The sequence below is a fragment of the Triturus cristatus genome, chromosome 1_2 (genome assembly GCF_964204655.1).
Source record: "Triturus cristatus chromosome 1_2, aTriCri1.1, whole genome shotgun sequence".
Taxonomy (NCBI): domain Eukaryota; kingdom Metazoa; phylum Chordata; class Amphibia; order Caudata; family Salamandridae; genus Triturus; species Triturus cristatus.
Window position 1 is genome coordinate 666292854 of NC_140580.1, and position 16666 is coordinate 666309519.

Consider the following 16666-nt stretch of genomic DNA (forward strand, 5'->3'; position numbering starts at 1 on the left):
TCCACAACCTGCATAGCTGCCAGCCAGTGCTGGAAGGCGGGAGAAGTTACCCGGTACCTATACTCGCATCAATGGTACCTGTTTCGTCGAACTCAAGGACGGGCTACTAAGTGAGCAACCAGGCTCCGCCCTAGTATCCAGAGGTCAAACCCAAGCCCCTCTAAGTTCTGCTGCTTCACCTGCCTGTTAACACGGATCCCAGGGCAGACCACCGGCCTATAACCCATGCTTGGCCCTGCCTGAGCTAAAACACCTCTGAACAGCATGACAACAGGCAAACCACCAGCATTGCATTCTGAATGTTCCCGACGCTGCCAAGAAACATGCGCATAACTAAAGCAAATGGCGCCTTGCCATAAAAGTATCAATTCAGCCTTCTATGAATGCAAAATGTGCTCTTGAGAGGACAAGAGGGCGAGGAGGGGGCGGAGACAGTCTAAATACCCCTGTCTACTCCCCACCCCCGCCGGATGCAGCCATCTGCTGGGGTCTCCCCTGGTGTACCCAGGGACTAGACCTCCCACCCCTGTGCCTTCCTGTGGCACTAAGGCGGCCGCCCTCTTAGGGGGGGGCCGCTGCGCAACCCCCCCGGGCAGCCTTACAAAATAGTCAACTGATATGAGTACAGTAGTGTTAATGGGGTGGGGATCTTGGATCTTCAACCATGCGCTATGACAGTGCTCTATTTCAGAGAGACACTGAAAAACGGGCAAGCCATTTATTCATAAAGCTACCAGGATTACATCAGAACATTTCCCAGAAAGGTTATCAGTACACGACCAAACTATAGCGTAAATACTTCCTGATGCTACACAGATCGATTTCGGCAAAAGCACTCATCTCAAAAAAGGTGGGTGGAGCATGAAGTGGCCGCCATTTCATGCGTGTAGTCAAGGAGCCTTTTTTTTGGTAGAGACAAAGAAATATCCTTGGGAGGAGAGCATTCAATACATTGGAACAAAACTTTAAACAAATAAATATTGATGTCCTATAGGAAGCCGTTCGTGCACATGCATAGATCTTGGTAGGGTGACAACAGTGGGCCCTTTAAGTTACATGAGTAAAAGGGGGTTTCATTAAGTTAGGAGGTTGTATTGTATTATTTGATTATTAAAACTGCTAGTTAACTTAACTATAGCAGTTAAAGAACTGTTGGTTAACGGCGGTAGTTAATGAAATGTTAGTAAACAGTGCCGTACTACGCTGGCCCCTCTGCCTTATGCATAATTTAACTGTGTGGTGATTCTTGTATATGTTCCTTACTCGAGTAAGTAACATTACAATTTCAGCCTAATCAGATAACGGGTATCTGGACAATGTAGGCTTACTGGAGTATCTTTAAGTTCCGCATGCACTGTATTTGTACGATGAACACGAACATATTGTTGCTTAATTTATAGATAAGATAGGACATACCTATGGTTCTTACTGGACTGAATCAATGGGGAACCAATCCCTGATCTAGATTTGTATACGACTGCTTGTATGTATATCTATAAAATAGCATGAAATATCACAAGGCCAACTTTAAAAAAATACATTCTCAATAGATTGATAAACCTTTACATGTCACCCCCCCCCCCCTTTCAACTAACAGCAGACATCAAAATCATTTGTTTTTCGTAAAGCTCACATGAGCAGAATTGATAAATAAATGTTTATGTTAAACATAAACATTTATTTTTCTCGCGAGAAATGCGCATGCGCGGGTGTCCGCGCATGCGCATTTGCCAGAAGAAATTAGAAACAGAAAGAGGGAGCCCCGTAGACGCCGCGCTTACGGGTAAGTCGACTTACTTTAATTTATTTTTCAATGCTTATATTATTAAAAGGAGGGCAGGCGGGAGGTGGGTGGCGGGTGGCAAGCAGCTACGCTTCGCCCTCGGCGTGTGCGTAGCGCTGCCCTGCTTCGCCTACTTCGGAAAGTGCGAAGCAGGCAGCGCTACGTACACTACGTGGGCGAAGCGTAGTGCTACGCCCGGGGTTAGTGGTTAGGCTCCGCCCAGATATATATGTGATTTTACTTTTGATTTTCTCAGGAACTACTGAATGGATTTACACCGTTTAAGCAAAAGGCACAACTCTGAACCAAGGTCTACCTTTCTGCCAAATTTGGTGTAATTCCGTTTAGTAGTTCGGGCTGTAGCTGCGTCAACAAGTCCTATGGGAAATTGCATGGGGAAAACGTGTTTTGGGACCCCCCTTTGTTCTCAGCCCCCGCTTGACGAGTCACCACGAAACTTTCAGGATAGGAGCGGACCGGAGCTGGCCAAAAGTTTGGAAAATTTTGCGAAGATTCGTCAACCGGCGCCAGACTTATTGGGAATAGAATGTTGCAGATTTCCTATGGAAAATAGGTCCTAACTATAACTACCTACTGGCAACCGCCAGTAGGTAATATATATATACATATATATATATATATATATTATTGTTATAATGTAATGTTTTTCTACGCATAATGAAATGCACCCAATACGTTTCTTCCTCCAGCCAAGAATGCAATTCATGCGCCCATAACGTTTATATAACTAAACGGAATGATGGTGGGTATTTATAATGGTTTTTCCATGGGAAGTTTAAGGGTGTTATAAGGAAATTAATTAATATTTGAAATGTAAGTATGATGTGCTGAAGTGCTCAAGAATTGTAACTTGCCCCCTCTTTTATTGCTTTTTGGATAAGTAAAAAGTGTAGAAAAAAATGTAAAGTCACCCTTATTAGATCACTGCATAACTTAACTTCCCCTTAGGTCACCTTTATCAAATGCGTCACATATATTCCGAGTGTGCCAATAACATATTAGGAAGATATTGTGCAGATTGGTTAAAAAGGACAAAGATATAGACATCCAAATGTCCATTTTTTTTTTAGCAAGAGCTTGACATCCGAACAAAAAGCATACATTCTGGCACCCAAATAAATAAATGCACTTATATCTACAATTATGGTGTGAAACATAATAAATGTTAAAGTGCATTGACACATGATATTCCTTTCAGATAAATATCTTCAATATTCCTAATTCCATGATACCTCTCTTTTGCAGTCAGACTCAGAAAGTACCTGTCATTAAAGTTGCGAGCTTCTTTCATTGTCCAATGGAGAAGACAGTATAGCCCACACAGTTATGGCTGCTACAACTTAGCATTAAAGAAAGTTGCAGCGTCATTTTAACAGTCGTGAGAAAGCCAATTGTTCACATTGATTGTGTTTTTACATGTTACAATATTCTTTGCTAAAAATAAAGTTGTCATTATCATGCTCCACATATTATTTTTTGCTTGTTAAACAAATACCGAAAAAAATAAAAACAAATTCAGATTGATAACTATAATATGTATTTTTACAATTGAAAGTCGCTATGTGGAGAACAAATAAAAAATAGACCAAAGTAATTGTCCCATCAATCACTTTGAATCCAATTAGAAGAGATCTTGTTATTTGAAATAAACAGTAATTGAATGAATAATGAAACACCTTTATATTGAAAGAGAGCCAAAAGTAATGTTATGCACTTATAAAAATACATAAGCTCTTTAGCTCCATACATTAGATATGTTCCTGCTATTTTCAGCGAAAAATAAACATGTCCAAAGAAAGACAGAGTGAGAGATTTAAGACCATATGTATCAAGCCTTTTTCCCGTTTGCAAACGGACAGATTCTCAGAATCGGCCCGTTTGCGATTTGGAAAACGCCTTTAGGGATGTATCATCCCAAAAGGCTATTGCAAAATAGAGAATTGCAAAATTTGCGATTCTCTATTTTGCGAATACAATTAAGGAATTGCAAATTGTGATTCTTTAAATGCAATTCTGGAAGCACCAGAAATGTGCTATTTGGCCTTAAGGAATTGCAAATTACCATCAACTTCAAGTTGGGGTAATTTGCGATTTTCTTTAAAAAAGCACTTATTTGATTTTTTAAAAGTGCCATATGTCGCGTATGTGCGCAAAATGTGCACACATGCATATTTCAGGGGTGCAACAGGGTGTTCTTTTGGCACCCTTGCAACCTTGAAATTGCATTCTAAATTTGCGATTCTCTAATTGGTAATCGCAAATTGAGAATGTCTTCCCATTCATTCCTATGGGCCTTCTGGCCCATCGGAATAAATGGGAAGGTATTCCTTATTTGCGAATCTCAATGTGCGATTCGCAAATATGGAATATGTAGGATTCGTAAAAATGTTTTGCAAATCCTACATACATTGATTGCATTTTGCGATTCTCTAATTGCGATTTGCTAAAAATCACAATTTGAGAATCGCAAAACTCTTTTTTGATACATATGGCCCATAGAGAACAGTCACCATGAACTCCTTGCCCAAAGACTCACGAGGGACCAATTGGCAGGCAGTGGAACCTTGGCAATCAAACACGTCAAAATTCTACCTCAAGAGGGAGCTGGGGATGGAGAATGGAATGTGCAGGAAGGAGGGGTGGAAAACGGATATGGACCATACCAAGTTAATAAATAGTAGAGGAGGGTGCACCGGATCTTAGTGTCAATATCGGCAACAGTTGTCACAAAACACATAAGTACATAAATAAACCACACACCACTGTATTGTAAGTGGAGAAATATTGCTGCAGGTTTATTGGCATAACCAATATGCAAACATGGTGGGTTATCTTACGGGCGATCCCAGGGCAGGCCAGCCCCTATGCCGCCTGCCCGTCTGATAAGCCTAGAGTCACCATGGCAACGCCAAATGGTGTATACCAACTATTGGGAGGGGCCACCCCTCCCATCCGTGGACCCCCAGTCCACTTGCTTCACACGCCCCCCGTGATGGGTGGGCGGAGCATACATGGCAGCCCCCGGTTGCTCAGACCCACAACTGCCTGTCGGCTAACGGGGGGCGCCGTCGTTCTTCCAGGGGACAACGCTAAAACATCCCTGGGTATCCTGGCTTAGCACCCCGCGGTGCTGCTGCATGATGTACCCCTTGGTATGTGCAGACCCTGGATCGCCCTGTAACTCCTCCACAGCCTTGGGAGTGGCCACCGTCACTACCAGGGCCCCCCACCAGACTACCACTTCTATTTGCAACCCGCAGCTGCCAAGGCTTCACCAAGGTCAAGTAAAAATAAATCCATGCCTAGAGTGGAGAGGTGCACCCCATCATCCTCCAGACAACCTGTTGATTTGGCGTGTAAACGGCCATGCCTGATGAAGCCAAATTGAGAATGTCTTCCCATTCATTCCTATGGGCCTTCTGGCCCATCGGAAGGAATGGGAAGGTATTCCTTATTTGCGAATCTCAATGTGCGATTCGCAAATATGGAATATGTAGGATTCGTAAAAATGTTTTGCAAATCCTACATACATTGATTGCATTTTGCGATTCTCTAATTGCGATTTGCTAAAAATCACAATTTGAGAATCGCAAAACTCTTTTTTGATACATATGGCCCATAGAGAACAGTCACCATGAACTCCTTGCCCAAAGACTCACGAGGGACCAATTGGCAGGCAGTGGAACCTTGGCAATCAAACACGTCAAAATTCTACCTCAAGAGGGAGCTGGGGATGGAGAATGGAATGTGCAGGAAGGAGGGGTGGAAAACGGATATGGACCATACCAAGTTAATAAATAGTAGAGGAGGGTGCACCGGATCTTAGTGTCAATATCGGCAACAGTTGTCACAAAACACATAAGTACATAAATAAACCACACAACACTGTATTGTAAGTGGAGAAATATTGCTGCAGGTTTATTGGCATAACCAATATGCAAACATGGTGGGTTATCTTACGGGCGATCCCAGGGCAGGCCAGCCCCTATGCCGCCTGCCCGTCTGATAAGCCTAGAGTCACCATGGCAACGCCAAATGGTGTATACCAACTATTGGGAGGGGCCACCCCTCCCATCCGTGGACCCCCAGTCCACTTGCTTCACACGCCCCCCGTGATGGGTGGGCGGAGCATACATGGCAGCCCCCGGTTGCTCAGACCCACAACTGCCTGTCGGCTAACGGGGGCACCGTCGTTCTTCCAGGGGACAACGCTAAAACATCCCTGGGTATCCTGGCTTAGCACCCCGCGGTGCTGCTGCATGATGTACCCCTTGGTATGTGCAGACCCTGGATCGCCCTGTAACTCCTCCACAGCCTTGGGAGTGGCCACCGTCACTACCAGGGCCCCCCACCAGACTACCACTTCTATTTGCAACCCGCAGCTGCCAAGGCTTCACCAAGGTCAAGTAAAAATAAATCCATGCCTAGAGTGGAGAGGTGCACCCCATCATCCTCCAGACAACCTGTTGATTTGGCGTGTAAACGGCCATGCCTGATGAAGCCAAAGCCTCTTTGCTCAGTGAACTTGCGCATGGCGCTGTTAACTTTTCTCCTTGACACCTCAATGGCGTCTCCTGAGCAGGCTCCATGCCAGTTGGCCCGTGGTGTAATCTCCGACCAACACAATTCGCACGGCCCCAGCATCACGCTCAGCTGGCAGAAAGTGTCCTCATGTTTTGGAGCAAGGATAGTGAGGTTAAATCATTAAAACAAGACCATGCCTGATGAAGCCAAGACCTCTTTGCTCTGCGCAACTGCGCATGGCTCCAGGTAGGCCTTTTTACCTACAGCATGCTGATACCCGGCTTCGCCCAGGTCCAGCCAAAACAAGTATACGCCCAACCGGACAGGCGGCCAGCATGGACCATCAGGACAGGTGCCCCCACTAGGCGTTAGTCCAATGTTGCCTTTGCATGGCTGAAGAACAATCCCTTTGACAAGACACTCCTGCCTGGCAGTGCCAATGCGGGAGGAGGTAAGAGTTGACAAGCCCGCCTTACTTCCTCTTTCACTCAGTTGGAGTATGCCAGCGCATTCCATCAGTCACCACCAAATGTGAAGTCTAGCCCTCCCAGACCTCTGCCAGCATACCAGGGAGCAGACAGGACAGCGTGACCCAGGGGGGAAACCAAAGCATAAATACCTCTCTATGTTGAATACTGGGAAAGCCAATAGTTCTCCTGCTACTTTGTAGTCCAGATCTGTTTCCCAGGAGTTTCCCCCCAATCATGTGGACCAGATCGCCCCCGTTGGAAGGCCACTTCCACAACCTGCATAGCTGCCAGCCAGTGCTGGAAGGCGGGAGAAGTTACCCGGTACCTATACTCGCATCAATGGTACCTGTTTCGTCGAACTCAAGGACGGGCTACTAAGTGAGCAACCAGGCTCCGCCCTAGTATCCAGAGGTCAAACCCAAGCCCCTCTAAGTTCTGCTGCTTCACCTGCCTGTTAACACGGATCCCAGGGCAGACCACCGGCCTATAACCCATGCTTGGCCCTGCCTGAGCTAAAACACCTCTGAACAGCATGACAACAGGCAAACCACCAGCATTGCATTCTGAATGTTCCCGACGCTGCCAAGAAACATGCGCATAACTAAAGCAAATGGCGCCTTGCCATAAAAGTATCAATTCAGCCTTCTATGAATGCAAAATGTGCTTTTGAGAGGACAAGAGGGCGAGGAGGGGGCGGAGACAGTCTAAATACCCCTGTCTACTCCCCACCCCCGCCGGAAGCAGCCATCTGCTGGGGTCTCCCCTGGTGTACCCAGGGACTAGACCTCCCACCCCTGTGCCTTCCTGTGGCACTAAGGCGGCTGCCCTCTTAGGGGGGGGCCGCTGCGCAACCCCCCCGGGCAGCCTTACAAAATAGTCAACTGATATGAGTACAGTAGTGTGAATGGGGTTGGGCACTTGGATCTTCAACCATGCGCTATGACAGTGCTCTATGTCAGAGAGACACTGAAAAACGGGCAAGCCATTTATTCATAAAGCTACCAGGATTACATCAGAACATTTCCCAGAAAGGTTATCAGTACACGACCAAACTATAGCGTAAATACTTCCTGATGCTACACAGATCGATTTCGGCAAAAGCACTCATCTCAAAAAAGGTGGGTGGAGCATGAAGTGGCCGCCATTTCATGCGTGTAGTCAAGGAGCCTTTTTTTTGGTAGAGACGAAGAAATATCCTTGGGAGGAGAGCATTCAATACATTGGAACAAAACTTTAAACAAATAAATATTGATGTCCTATAGGAAGCCGTTCGTGCACATGCATAGATCTTGGTAGGGTGACACCAGTGGGCCCTTTAAGTTACATGAGTAAAAGGGGGTTTCATTAAGTTAGGAGGTTGTATTGTATTATTTGATTATTAAAACTGCTAGTTAACTTAACTATAGCAGTTAAAGAACTGTTGGTTAACGGCGGTAGTTAATGAAATGTTAGTAAACAGTGCCGTACTACGCTGGCCCCTCTGCCTTATGCATAATTTAACTGTGTGGTGATTCTTGTATATGTTCCTTACTCGAGTAAGTAACATTACAATTTCAGCCTAATCAGATAACGGGTATCTGGACAATGTAGGCTTACTGGAGTATCTTTAAGTTCCGCATGCACTGTATTTGTACGATGAACACGAACATAGTGTTGCTTAATTTATAGATAAGATAGGACATACCCATGGTTCTTACTGGACTGAATCAATGGGGAACCAATCCCTGATCTAGATTTGTATACGACTGCTTGTATGTATATCTATAAAATAGCATGAAATATCACAAGGCCAACTTACAAAAAAATAATTCTCAATAGATTGATAAACATCTACATGTCACCCCCCCCCCCCCTTTCAAATAACAGCAGACATCACAATCATTTGTTTTCTACGCCTACTTATGTGCATCTAGTCAACACGGGGTAAACAGAAAGGTACAAATAGCCCGAGGGACAAGTATAAAAGTGAGGTCTGGCACCGTCGCCGAGGTCTCTTGACAGCCACTTTGAATTCCTAAAAGGCCCTTGTTGACATGTGTAGCCCCCCACGCTCCCCTGGCGAGGCTTCGGTTCGTGGGAGCGCTGCGCAGTGATATTCCAGGAAGCGGTAAGCATTCACAGGAGAGTGGCCCAGGGCCCGTCCCTAATCCCCTGCCTAGCCTTTTTTTATCTGATGGAATCAGCTGGGGCTGAGGCATCCCGCCTCCCACTGTAGGCGGAAGGCAGCAAACAAGATGTGACCGTGTATCGTCGAGCACACCGGAGGGGCCGGAACCACCAATCTGACGGGGACACCCCCTCTTCTCATGGTCGGGCAGCCATGTGGGACGCGGTGGGTCTGTTCTGTTGCCTGGCATTGGGGGGCCTGCCTTGGGCGATCTGCTCCTGTCCCTCCCAGTGTGTCTGCACATTCCACAGCCTGGGCGACGGGACCAAATCCAGGTACGTCATCCCCATATAATGCATAGACTCTATAGAATAGGCATGTAATATGACTGTTATTATTCGTTTATAAGACAAAATGATGTTTAACGTGCTGTTTCTCTACCAATGTTATTTGTTTTCGTTGTCAATTATTTTCCAATCACTTTGCACTGCATCCTTATTCTCCACAGGATTAACTTCTGAGCACCCGGTAATCTGATTTCAGTAAAGGCAGCAGGCCGATGCTTGTGACAGGCAGGAGGCAGGCAATATAATTAACACTAGGGCAGCACTGCATTGATCAGTTTTACATTTATATACAACACCAGCTGAAGAAACTGCAGAAGGAGGACAAATTCTGCCAAACAGCTCTGGAGACATTATTGCACCGTGTCTCTGAGAATAATATTATGGCAGAGGTGCTGTACACGCCAAGAACCCGAAAGAGAATTCAGATTGGTGCATTGAAAGCTTGGTGAGGGCGATAAGTAATAAAAAAGCAGACATCTTTGCCCTCATTGATTACTCTCATCGAGAAAAAGATGATCATGAAATACTAGGCAATGTAGACTCTAGCACGGGGGTATCCAACATAGGTCCCATCGTTGTCAGATTTCCAGCATAAATGCTGATTGTGTAAATTACTTGTATTTTGATTAATTTGGATACATTTACCTTTCTTAGATAGTCTGAAAATCTGGATCCCTCCTGGGCATAGGTTGGCCCTCTTGCTTTAGCACAACGAGGAATACGTGGCTTTGAGTCATGGCATACACACACCAGGCCTGGAGAAACTGATCAGGAGAGCGCCATTTCCTGATTATTGAAAGGAGAAATATCATCATGGTCGGGTCCACAAATAAAAAACGATCCAAAGGCTCGTATGGAGTATTTAGCTAATGAAAGCAATCATACCCACCAACAGTATAGTGTTCTCTCGCTCTTATGTATGGACTTTCTTTAACTCAGTTGGTTGGAGGTTTGTCCAAGAGCACACGAGCTATTGCAGTGTTGTGGCTGCTGGGATTCTTCAATTCATATAATTTGTAGTCTCTCCAAAATTGTTTCCAATTTTAAAGGCCTTATAATTTAAAGTGCAGTAGTGCCCGACAGTTTTGTACTTATTCCGGACAATTATACTCAACTATGTAATTTGAAGTGACATTTGCACCTATGGAAAGGGTAACAAGCTTTGGCAAGGCTAATATGTCTTGCTGTACCTCACATATAAACAGAGGCATTCACAGACCCTGCTTACATGCTTTGCATGTGTTAAATTATGTTTTATAACACGAAAGACTATCTTACTGCCTTTGCTAATACAGGTGCAAAGTGGCAACAAAAATTGCCTTCTCTAGAAAATGCATAAAGGAGATAAACAATTGAATGCCACAAACAGCGTGGGTATTGAGTGTACTTTTCAGATGTAAAATAGATCCTCAAGCTTTAAAATGGATGCTCTTCCTGGACAAAATAGCCAATAGCAATGGGTGAGAGAGTATTTCTTCTCTGGGTATAGGTGAAGCACGCTGCCTGTCTATTTGAAAGACTTGATAACGATACATCTTGCAGACAACTGTGCAGTCATGATAGACCTAAAAATCATATTTACACTGGCTGGCCAGTGTGAAATGACATTTTGCAGCAGCCTGTGGATGCAAAAAGTGAGTTTAAGAGTAGTGCATTATTTTATAGTGCCAGTTCAAACACGCCCTGCATTATTGTAAAAAGGGCTGCCATCAAATCGGTTTATATTATCAGGCACAAGCTCAAATGGGCCCTTTAAAGTGGGCTGGTAATCTCTTCCTTCCCGTATTATTGATACAGCAGGTTTTAGTAATCCCGGGCACTATTGGACCTGCTCATGATTGCTAGATAATTAGGAATGGCACCGAGGGACTGTGTTTTTTCCGTACCGAGTCAGGCGTGCTTTAGCCCTATTTCAAACAGGATTTTCCCCATGGCATTCTATCTGTTTTCAGAGTGTGGGTAGCGTCCAGGAGAAAATCTCCTGATCTGTGGTGCTTCCATGTTATTTGTAATCCCAATGGGATCTGTGACGCCAGTCACTGGCCCCATCAGGATAAATGGGCCACTCACGAGGAGATCTATAGAAAGACTAAGGATTAACACTTTTACAATATAACATCAATCCTTTATGATACAGTATATTTTTATCCTGTGGATGTTGCATACAGGACCACAAATTCTAGTCTGTGCACAGAATTGCAAGATTGCAGAAACTCTTCCAGATGGGTGGACTATATGGGTGAACATAACCCCCGAACCTGGCCCCAGGATGCTTGTTTCCGGTCAAGGGAGGACCTGGCCTGGCAGTTTGGGCTGGACTGTTCCCATGGGCTGCAGGGTCAAGACTGATTTGCATATGGCTGAGTTTAAACTGGAATGGCATGGGGAGCAAAAAAAAGATGGATTTAGGCCCAGTTCCCTGTACTGGGGTGAATTTTTGACATTGATCAGTAATCTGTCCATCAATTGTTCTTTTTGCATTGGACTATTAGGGTACCTTGATTCACAGGGGTGGTGAAATGGATGTTCCAATTTGAGTCTCTAGGTTGCATGAGAATGTCCACTCCTCAGGTTGGGAAAACAAAAAAAAGAAGTCTAACGTCTGCGAGTATTTTGAAATATTTGCATGCTTCTGCCAACCTAAGTACACTTTTTAACCTCATACCAAAAGGTAGATGCAAGTGGTGCAGTTAAATTTTGGAGCATACCCATTAACTCCAACATCCTGTTCCATTTTGCTTGATGGCTCAGTGAGTTAATGTTTGGACATTAAGAAGTGTCAGGTCATGATTTGAATACCAGGAAGGCTGACTCACTTCGTCCCTTAATAGGTCAGTCATATAATTCCATTACATTGTGTAATAGCAATACTTGGTAATTAAAACTTTTAGAAATGGTACAAGTGTAGTATATTAAGCGCTACATTTTAGAGATATACGTTAGTGTGCAGAGAAAGGGTTTTTCCCCCATGCAGAAATGTTTTCATTATGGAGGAAAAAGGGGGGTAATGTACAGAGGTACCTCTCCCCAAACCCAGTCGTCTGTAATCCCTGCCCTGCAATCCATTGCACCTTCCAGTGTCAGTAAATACAAACCACTTCTATACTTTCATTTATTTATGTTTTAAAGAATTTTTATTTTGCCTTTCACAGTGCAAAACAAACAAAACGTTATGGCAACACTGCTATCCCGCAGGATACTATATTAATCATTACTGACATTTCCTGCATGTACCCTCCCCCTCCCCAAAAGAGCCCTCCCACACACTAAGTAATTCGTAAGCTCAGTCATTATCACCAGCTTCACCTACTCCTGTCCTGGTCAGACATCTGGTGGGCCCCAATATGCCTCAATAAAAAAATAATAAAATAATAAAAAAATAATTGAAGGACGCACTCCAGTTCTCCAGGTTTATATCAATGCTTTCTGTACTTTAATTTTAACTATTGTCATTATTAATCAATTTAACTGCATGCTGACATTGGTTAAAGGAGCTGCCTTTGTCCCTGTTTAAAACTTAATGTGGGTTACAGTTCAAGAACTATGAGGAACTATGAGTCCTGAAACAACCAATGTGCACTGCGTTTGTTGTGTGTGAAGATACACAAGAGTATTTATGAATTATTACTACTTTTACTTGACTCATGTAATCAAAATCAATAAAACATACTCTTCAATTTTCAATATGCTTATGAGTCTCTCATCAAAATCTTCTTTTTCAAAACAACTTATTTGCCTTGCATTGCAATGTCATCATTAGACATACAAATTTACAAATTACAAATACATGATTTGTTAACATAATGTACATAATTCACATATTTGAATATCAATTCCTATTGTGACTGCCGTTGCTTGCCCTATGCATTTCGGGACCCGACGTCCCTTCGTCAGGGGCCAGTCTATAAGAAACGTGTCAAACAGAATATGGATAGTTCATACAAAGTTGCCGATCAATGTCCTCTGTTACCCAATATTGCCGTCTTTGTTGTCCGGTACCTATGGCACTCTGAAAATTCCACGGCGTCTCCTCCAAAAATCCAACGCGTGCCCCCACTCATTACAAATATTTTCCCATGTACGTGGACAGCCCACTGCAAAGTCCACGGTGGTTAGTAATCTAGTGTACTTTCCAGGGCATTTGTACTATACTTCCATTCATGAAACATGCTCCCTTTTCCCAAACGTTGTACAAACATGTACAAAACAAATTCCAAAAACAAAAGATATACTCTAAATTTTTCAGAAACATCCAGTTCTAGGTTCTGTTTGGTCCGGGTCAGTTTTTCTTTTTTTTAATGTGTGCACTTTTTCCATTACTTCTGACTACCATGCTATTAAATCAGTGGGTCTGAAAACCTGATCAGAAATACAGAGTCTCTAAGCACAATTCACACAAGTTACCAAATACAGTTGGAAAATTGTTGCTGCGGGGATATTTCTATTTTTAAAGCAATGAAAGCATTTTTTTTTATTTTTGGGGAATTCATAATGAATTCAAGAAGTAGTACTGGAGATTTGCCAATGTCAATTTCATGTGGGAAATACAAAAAGTCTTAAATATGACCAAGTGTTCTCCCACAGTTGAGATGATTTGTGCTCAACTTTAGTTGACCAACAAGAAAATATGATCAGAAAGAAGCTTGTGGAAGGTCCTATTGAAAGTATTTTATCTTTTGACCACCCACTTCACTCTATTGACTGCTGCTGAAGAGTGTCCGGCTCTACTCAAGTTTTTTCTGTCTCACATTGCTAAGTGAACCTTTTTTATAAGCTTTCTCTTCCTGCAATTCCTCCAAAGAAATCTTTCATCAGTCAATGTGGAGCAACTCAGACTTTTACTATTTGGGGGTTTTAATACCAGTAACATGGGATACTACAAACCAAAGTCCTCATCTCCAAACACGAAGCACTGAACCTCTGCCGTCTCGTATCTGCCCCTCTTTACAAACACACCCACCACGAGCACACTGTGAATTCTAGTTTAGCTTCTCCCTAAATGACATCCAATACTGAAAAGAAATGTTCTCCCTCCCCTCCTGAGGCCTCCTCTAGGACACTTTTTTCAGAACTCTTTGGGGCTTCTTTACAAACTCCTTGCGCCGCCGGTGAGCCACTTTTTATGATGCTCTGGCAGTGAGAGTGCTGATCCATATCTAGGAGACCATGCAAAGCCACTTTGTGTAGCCTTTCTTGGCCTCATATGGTGTAAGGCAATACATCGCAAGTCGCTGCCTTGCTGTACACTGCGTCAGGGGGCGTTCCACATGACACAATCCCAGATTTACAAGTATCTGTGAACCTCGGAATGCATCAAAACTGTGCGCCTTCCCAGGGAAGGCGTCATGAGGAGAAATATCTTTATTTCTCCTCATTTCTTCCTCTTTCTATGTATAGAAACAGGATAATGCATCCATGGAGTGTTTTGTACATGTATTTATCTTGTAAATATCTTAATTCCTGCCCTTTCGAATTGGCGAAGGGAAGTGCAGCGTAGCAAAAAGACTTGCAGCGGTGTCCTACGCCAATTCATTGTAAATGAGGCCTTGGGTTATTGGTGCTTGGTATTTGACAGGTGAGGACTTGGCTGTATCCGTTAAAGATAAAGGGGTCAAGGCCTCAGAATATAAAGGAAAGATGTCTAGTCGCTCTAGAAAATGGAAAACAGCCTTCTTCACAGGTATTGAAAATGCATGATTATCTTTCTTGAGGTGGGAACTCACCTTACATACAAAAGGACTAGGATGAGGAAGAGTAGGACTCAGAGTAAGGAAGATTATTGGCAAGTAATTGGGATACTCACTGGTCCTTGGTTTATCTCCACTGTCAGGGTATCCCCACCCTACAGTTTTGTTATATCACTTAGAGGGTTATTTAGAAATTGGTGAATGTGGAGCATCTTCCAAAATGTAGTGGAGGTCCAGTCTGTCATATCAAGCAAATATGCACATGTCTACACTCTTAAATAGGACGGACAGGACATCCTCCATTTTTTGCCACTATCTAATATCCACCAAATCCTAAAGTACCCTTTGATTATTCCATTTGCTGTAAGGTTTACTTTATTCATTTGCCTTCTGACTTTCTGATATTTTCAATGGAAAAATACTTCTGCTTCACTGCTTTCTCTGTTCCTTTATTAATCAAAATACTCTCTGTTACGTTTGTTTGGCTGGTGTCACTTTCTTTCTTTTATATAAACTTTCTAATAGAATTATTTTACGTATGTCCACATTTAAAAAAAATACTAGTTGTAAAATCCACAGACCTGTGCTTTCCTTGTGAAGCCAGAGATGCGGTTCAAAGTGAACAAAAAGCCACCCCAGCAAAAGTATTTTATGACACTCAAACAAATAAATGTGCAGGCTCCTATTTTAACAGTGGAGGGATAAATCAAAAAAGATAAAAAGTGGGATGAAAAGTAGAGTGAAAGTAATGAAGCTATAATGAATGCTGCATTATATTAAAGGTAAAAAAACAGAGGACATTCTATTTTCTGAATCCTAAATACATTAAAATTGCTCATAAATACATCCCCAGACTTAATAAATTTGAAGTGTTGGCTTATTGAGAATCAGCAATCTACTGTGAAAAACCGGAGGAAAGCTATTCAACGCATAGGTGGCTTTGAAGCGGTTCCTCACAAACTGCAAGTGCATTTGCTGAAGGCACTGTATAGGCATTACCTTGTTTGAACTCATCTTGCTCTCACTTGCCATCCCTTTTGTTGGACCTACATGCCTCTGATACAACCACGTTGCTGTATTTGAATCTTGCATTTTGTTTGACCATAATCATTAAGCCCCCTGCCATGCCTTGCTAATGATTGCTCAGTGCCCTTGCATTCTTATAATTTGACCCTGCGAAGTGCAGGGTTCCCCATGGGGTGCATCTGCTACCTTGGTGCTTGGATTCACCTGTGATCTCTGCCGGAAAATGTGGTCCAGTGTTTTGTTTGTTGTTAGCATCCCTTTTAGGTCCGGCATGCCATGTGTTTAGCTTGGCTTTTAAGTTATCCTTTCTCTGACCACTGCTATTGGCTACTAGAAGGTCACAGCCAAGTGCAGCATATGTTGCAAAGTAAAAGCCATGTCCAACATGGACTGCGTCACTGAAAAAGGCACCCATGTAGATGGGTGTGGCCGCACTTATGAAGCACTCTGAGGTGGTGGAGAGCAATGGAGTCTGTAGGTAAGCATTCTGTGGTAGGAATGTGTTCAATCAATCAGGCAGAAATGCTTGCAATAATCTAAGGCATACAAGCAAAGCTGAAATCTAGGCTCTAACTCTTCAACCTCGCATTCCCTTATTCCATATGAAAGAGTCATGATTCCTTTCAGGAGGTTAGGAAATTGCAGTATTGTGCTGCTTAGTTTTGGAAATTAGAGACTGAGCTACAGAGACTGATTCAGAA

The 16666-nt window shown here is 43.3% G+C and overlaps 1 protein-coding gene across 1 annotated transcript in view; it reads left to right on the forward strand.

Moving 5' to 3' along the window:
- Positions 1-9005: 9005 nt before the first annotated feature.
- Positions 9006-16666, forward strand: part of LRIT1 (leucine rich repeat, Ig-like and transmembrane domains 1) — a 120355-nt gene continuing 112694 nt past the window's right edge. Inside the window, exon 1 of the mRNA XM_085608478.1 lies at positions 9006-9240. Within this exon, the coding sequence (XP_085464604.1) occupies positions 9119-9240 (122 nt within the window). The 5' untranslated portion in view covers positions 9006-9118. The remainder of the gene's footprint in view (positions 9241-16666) is intronic.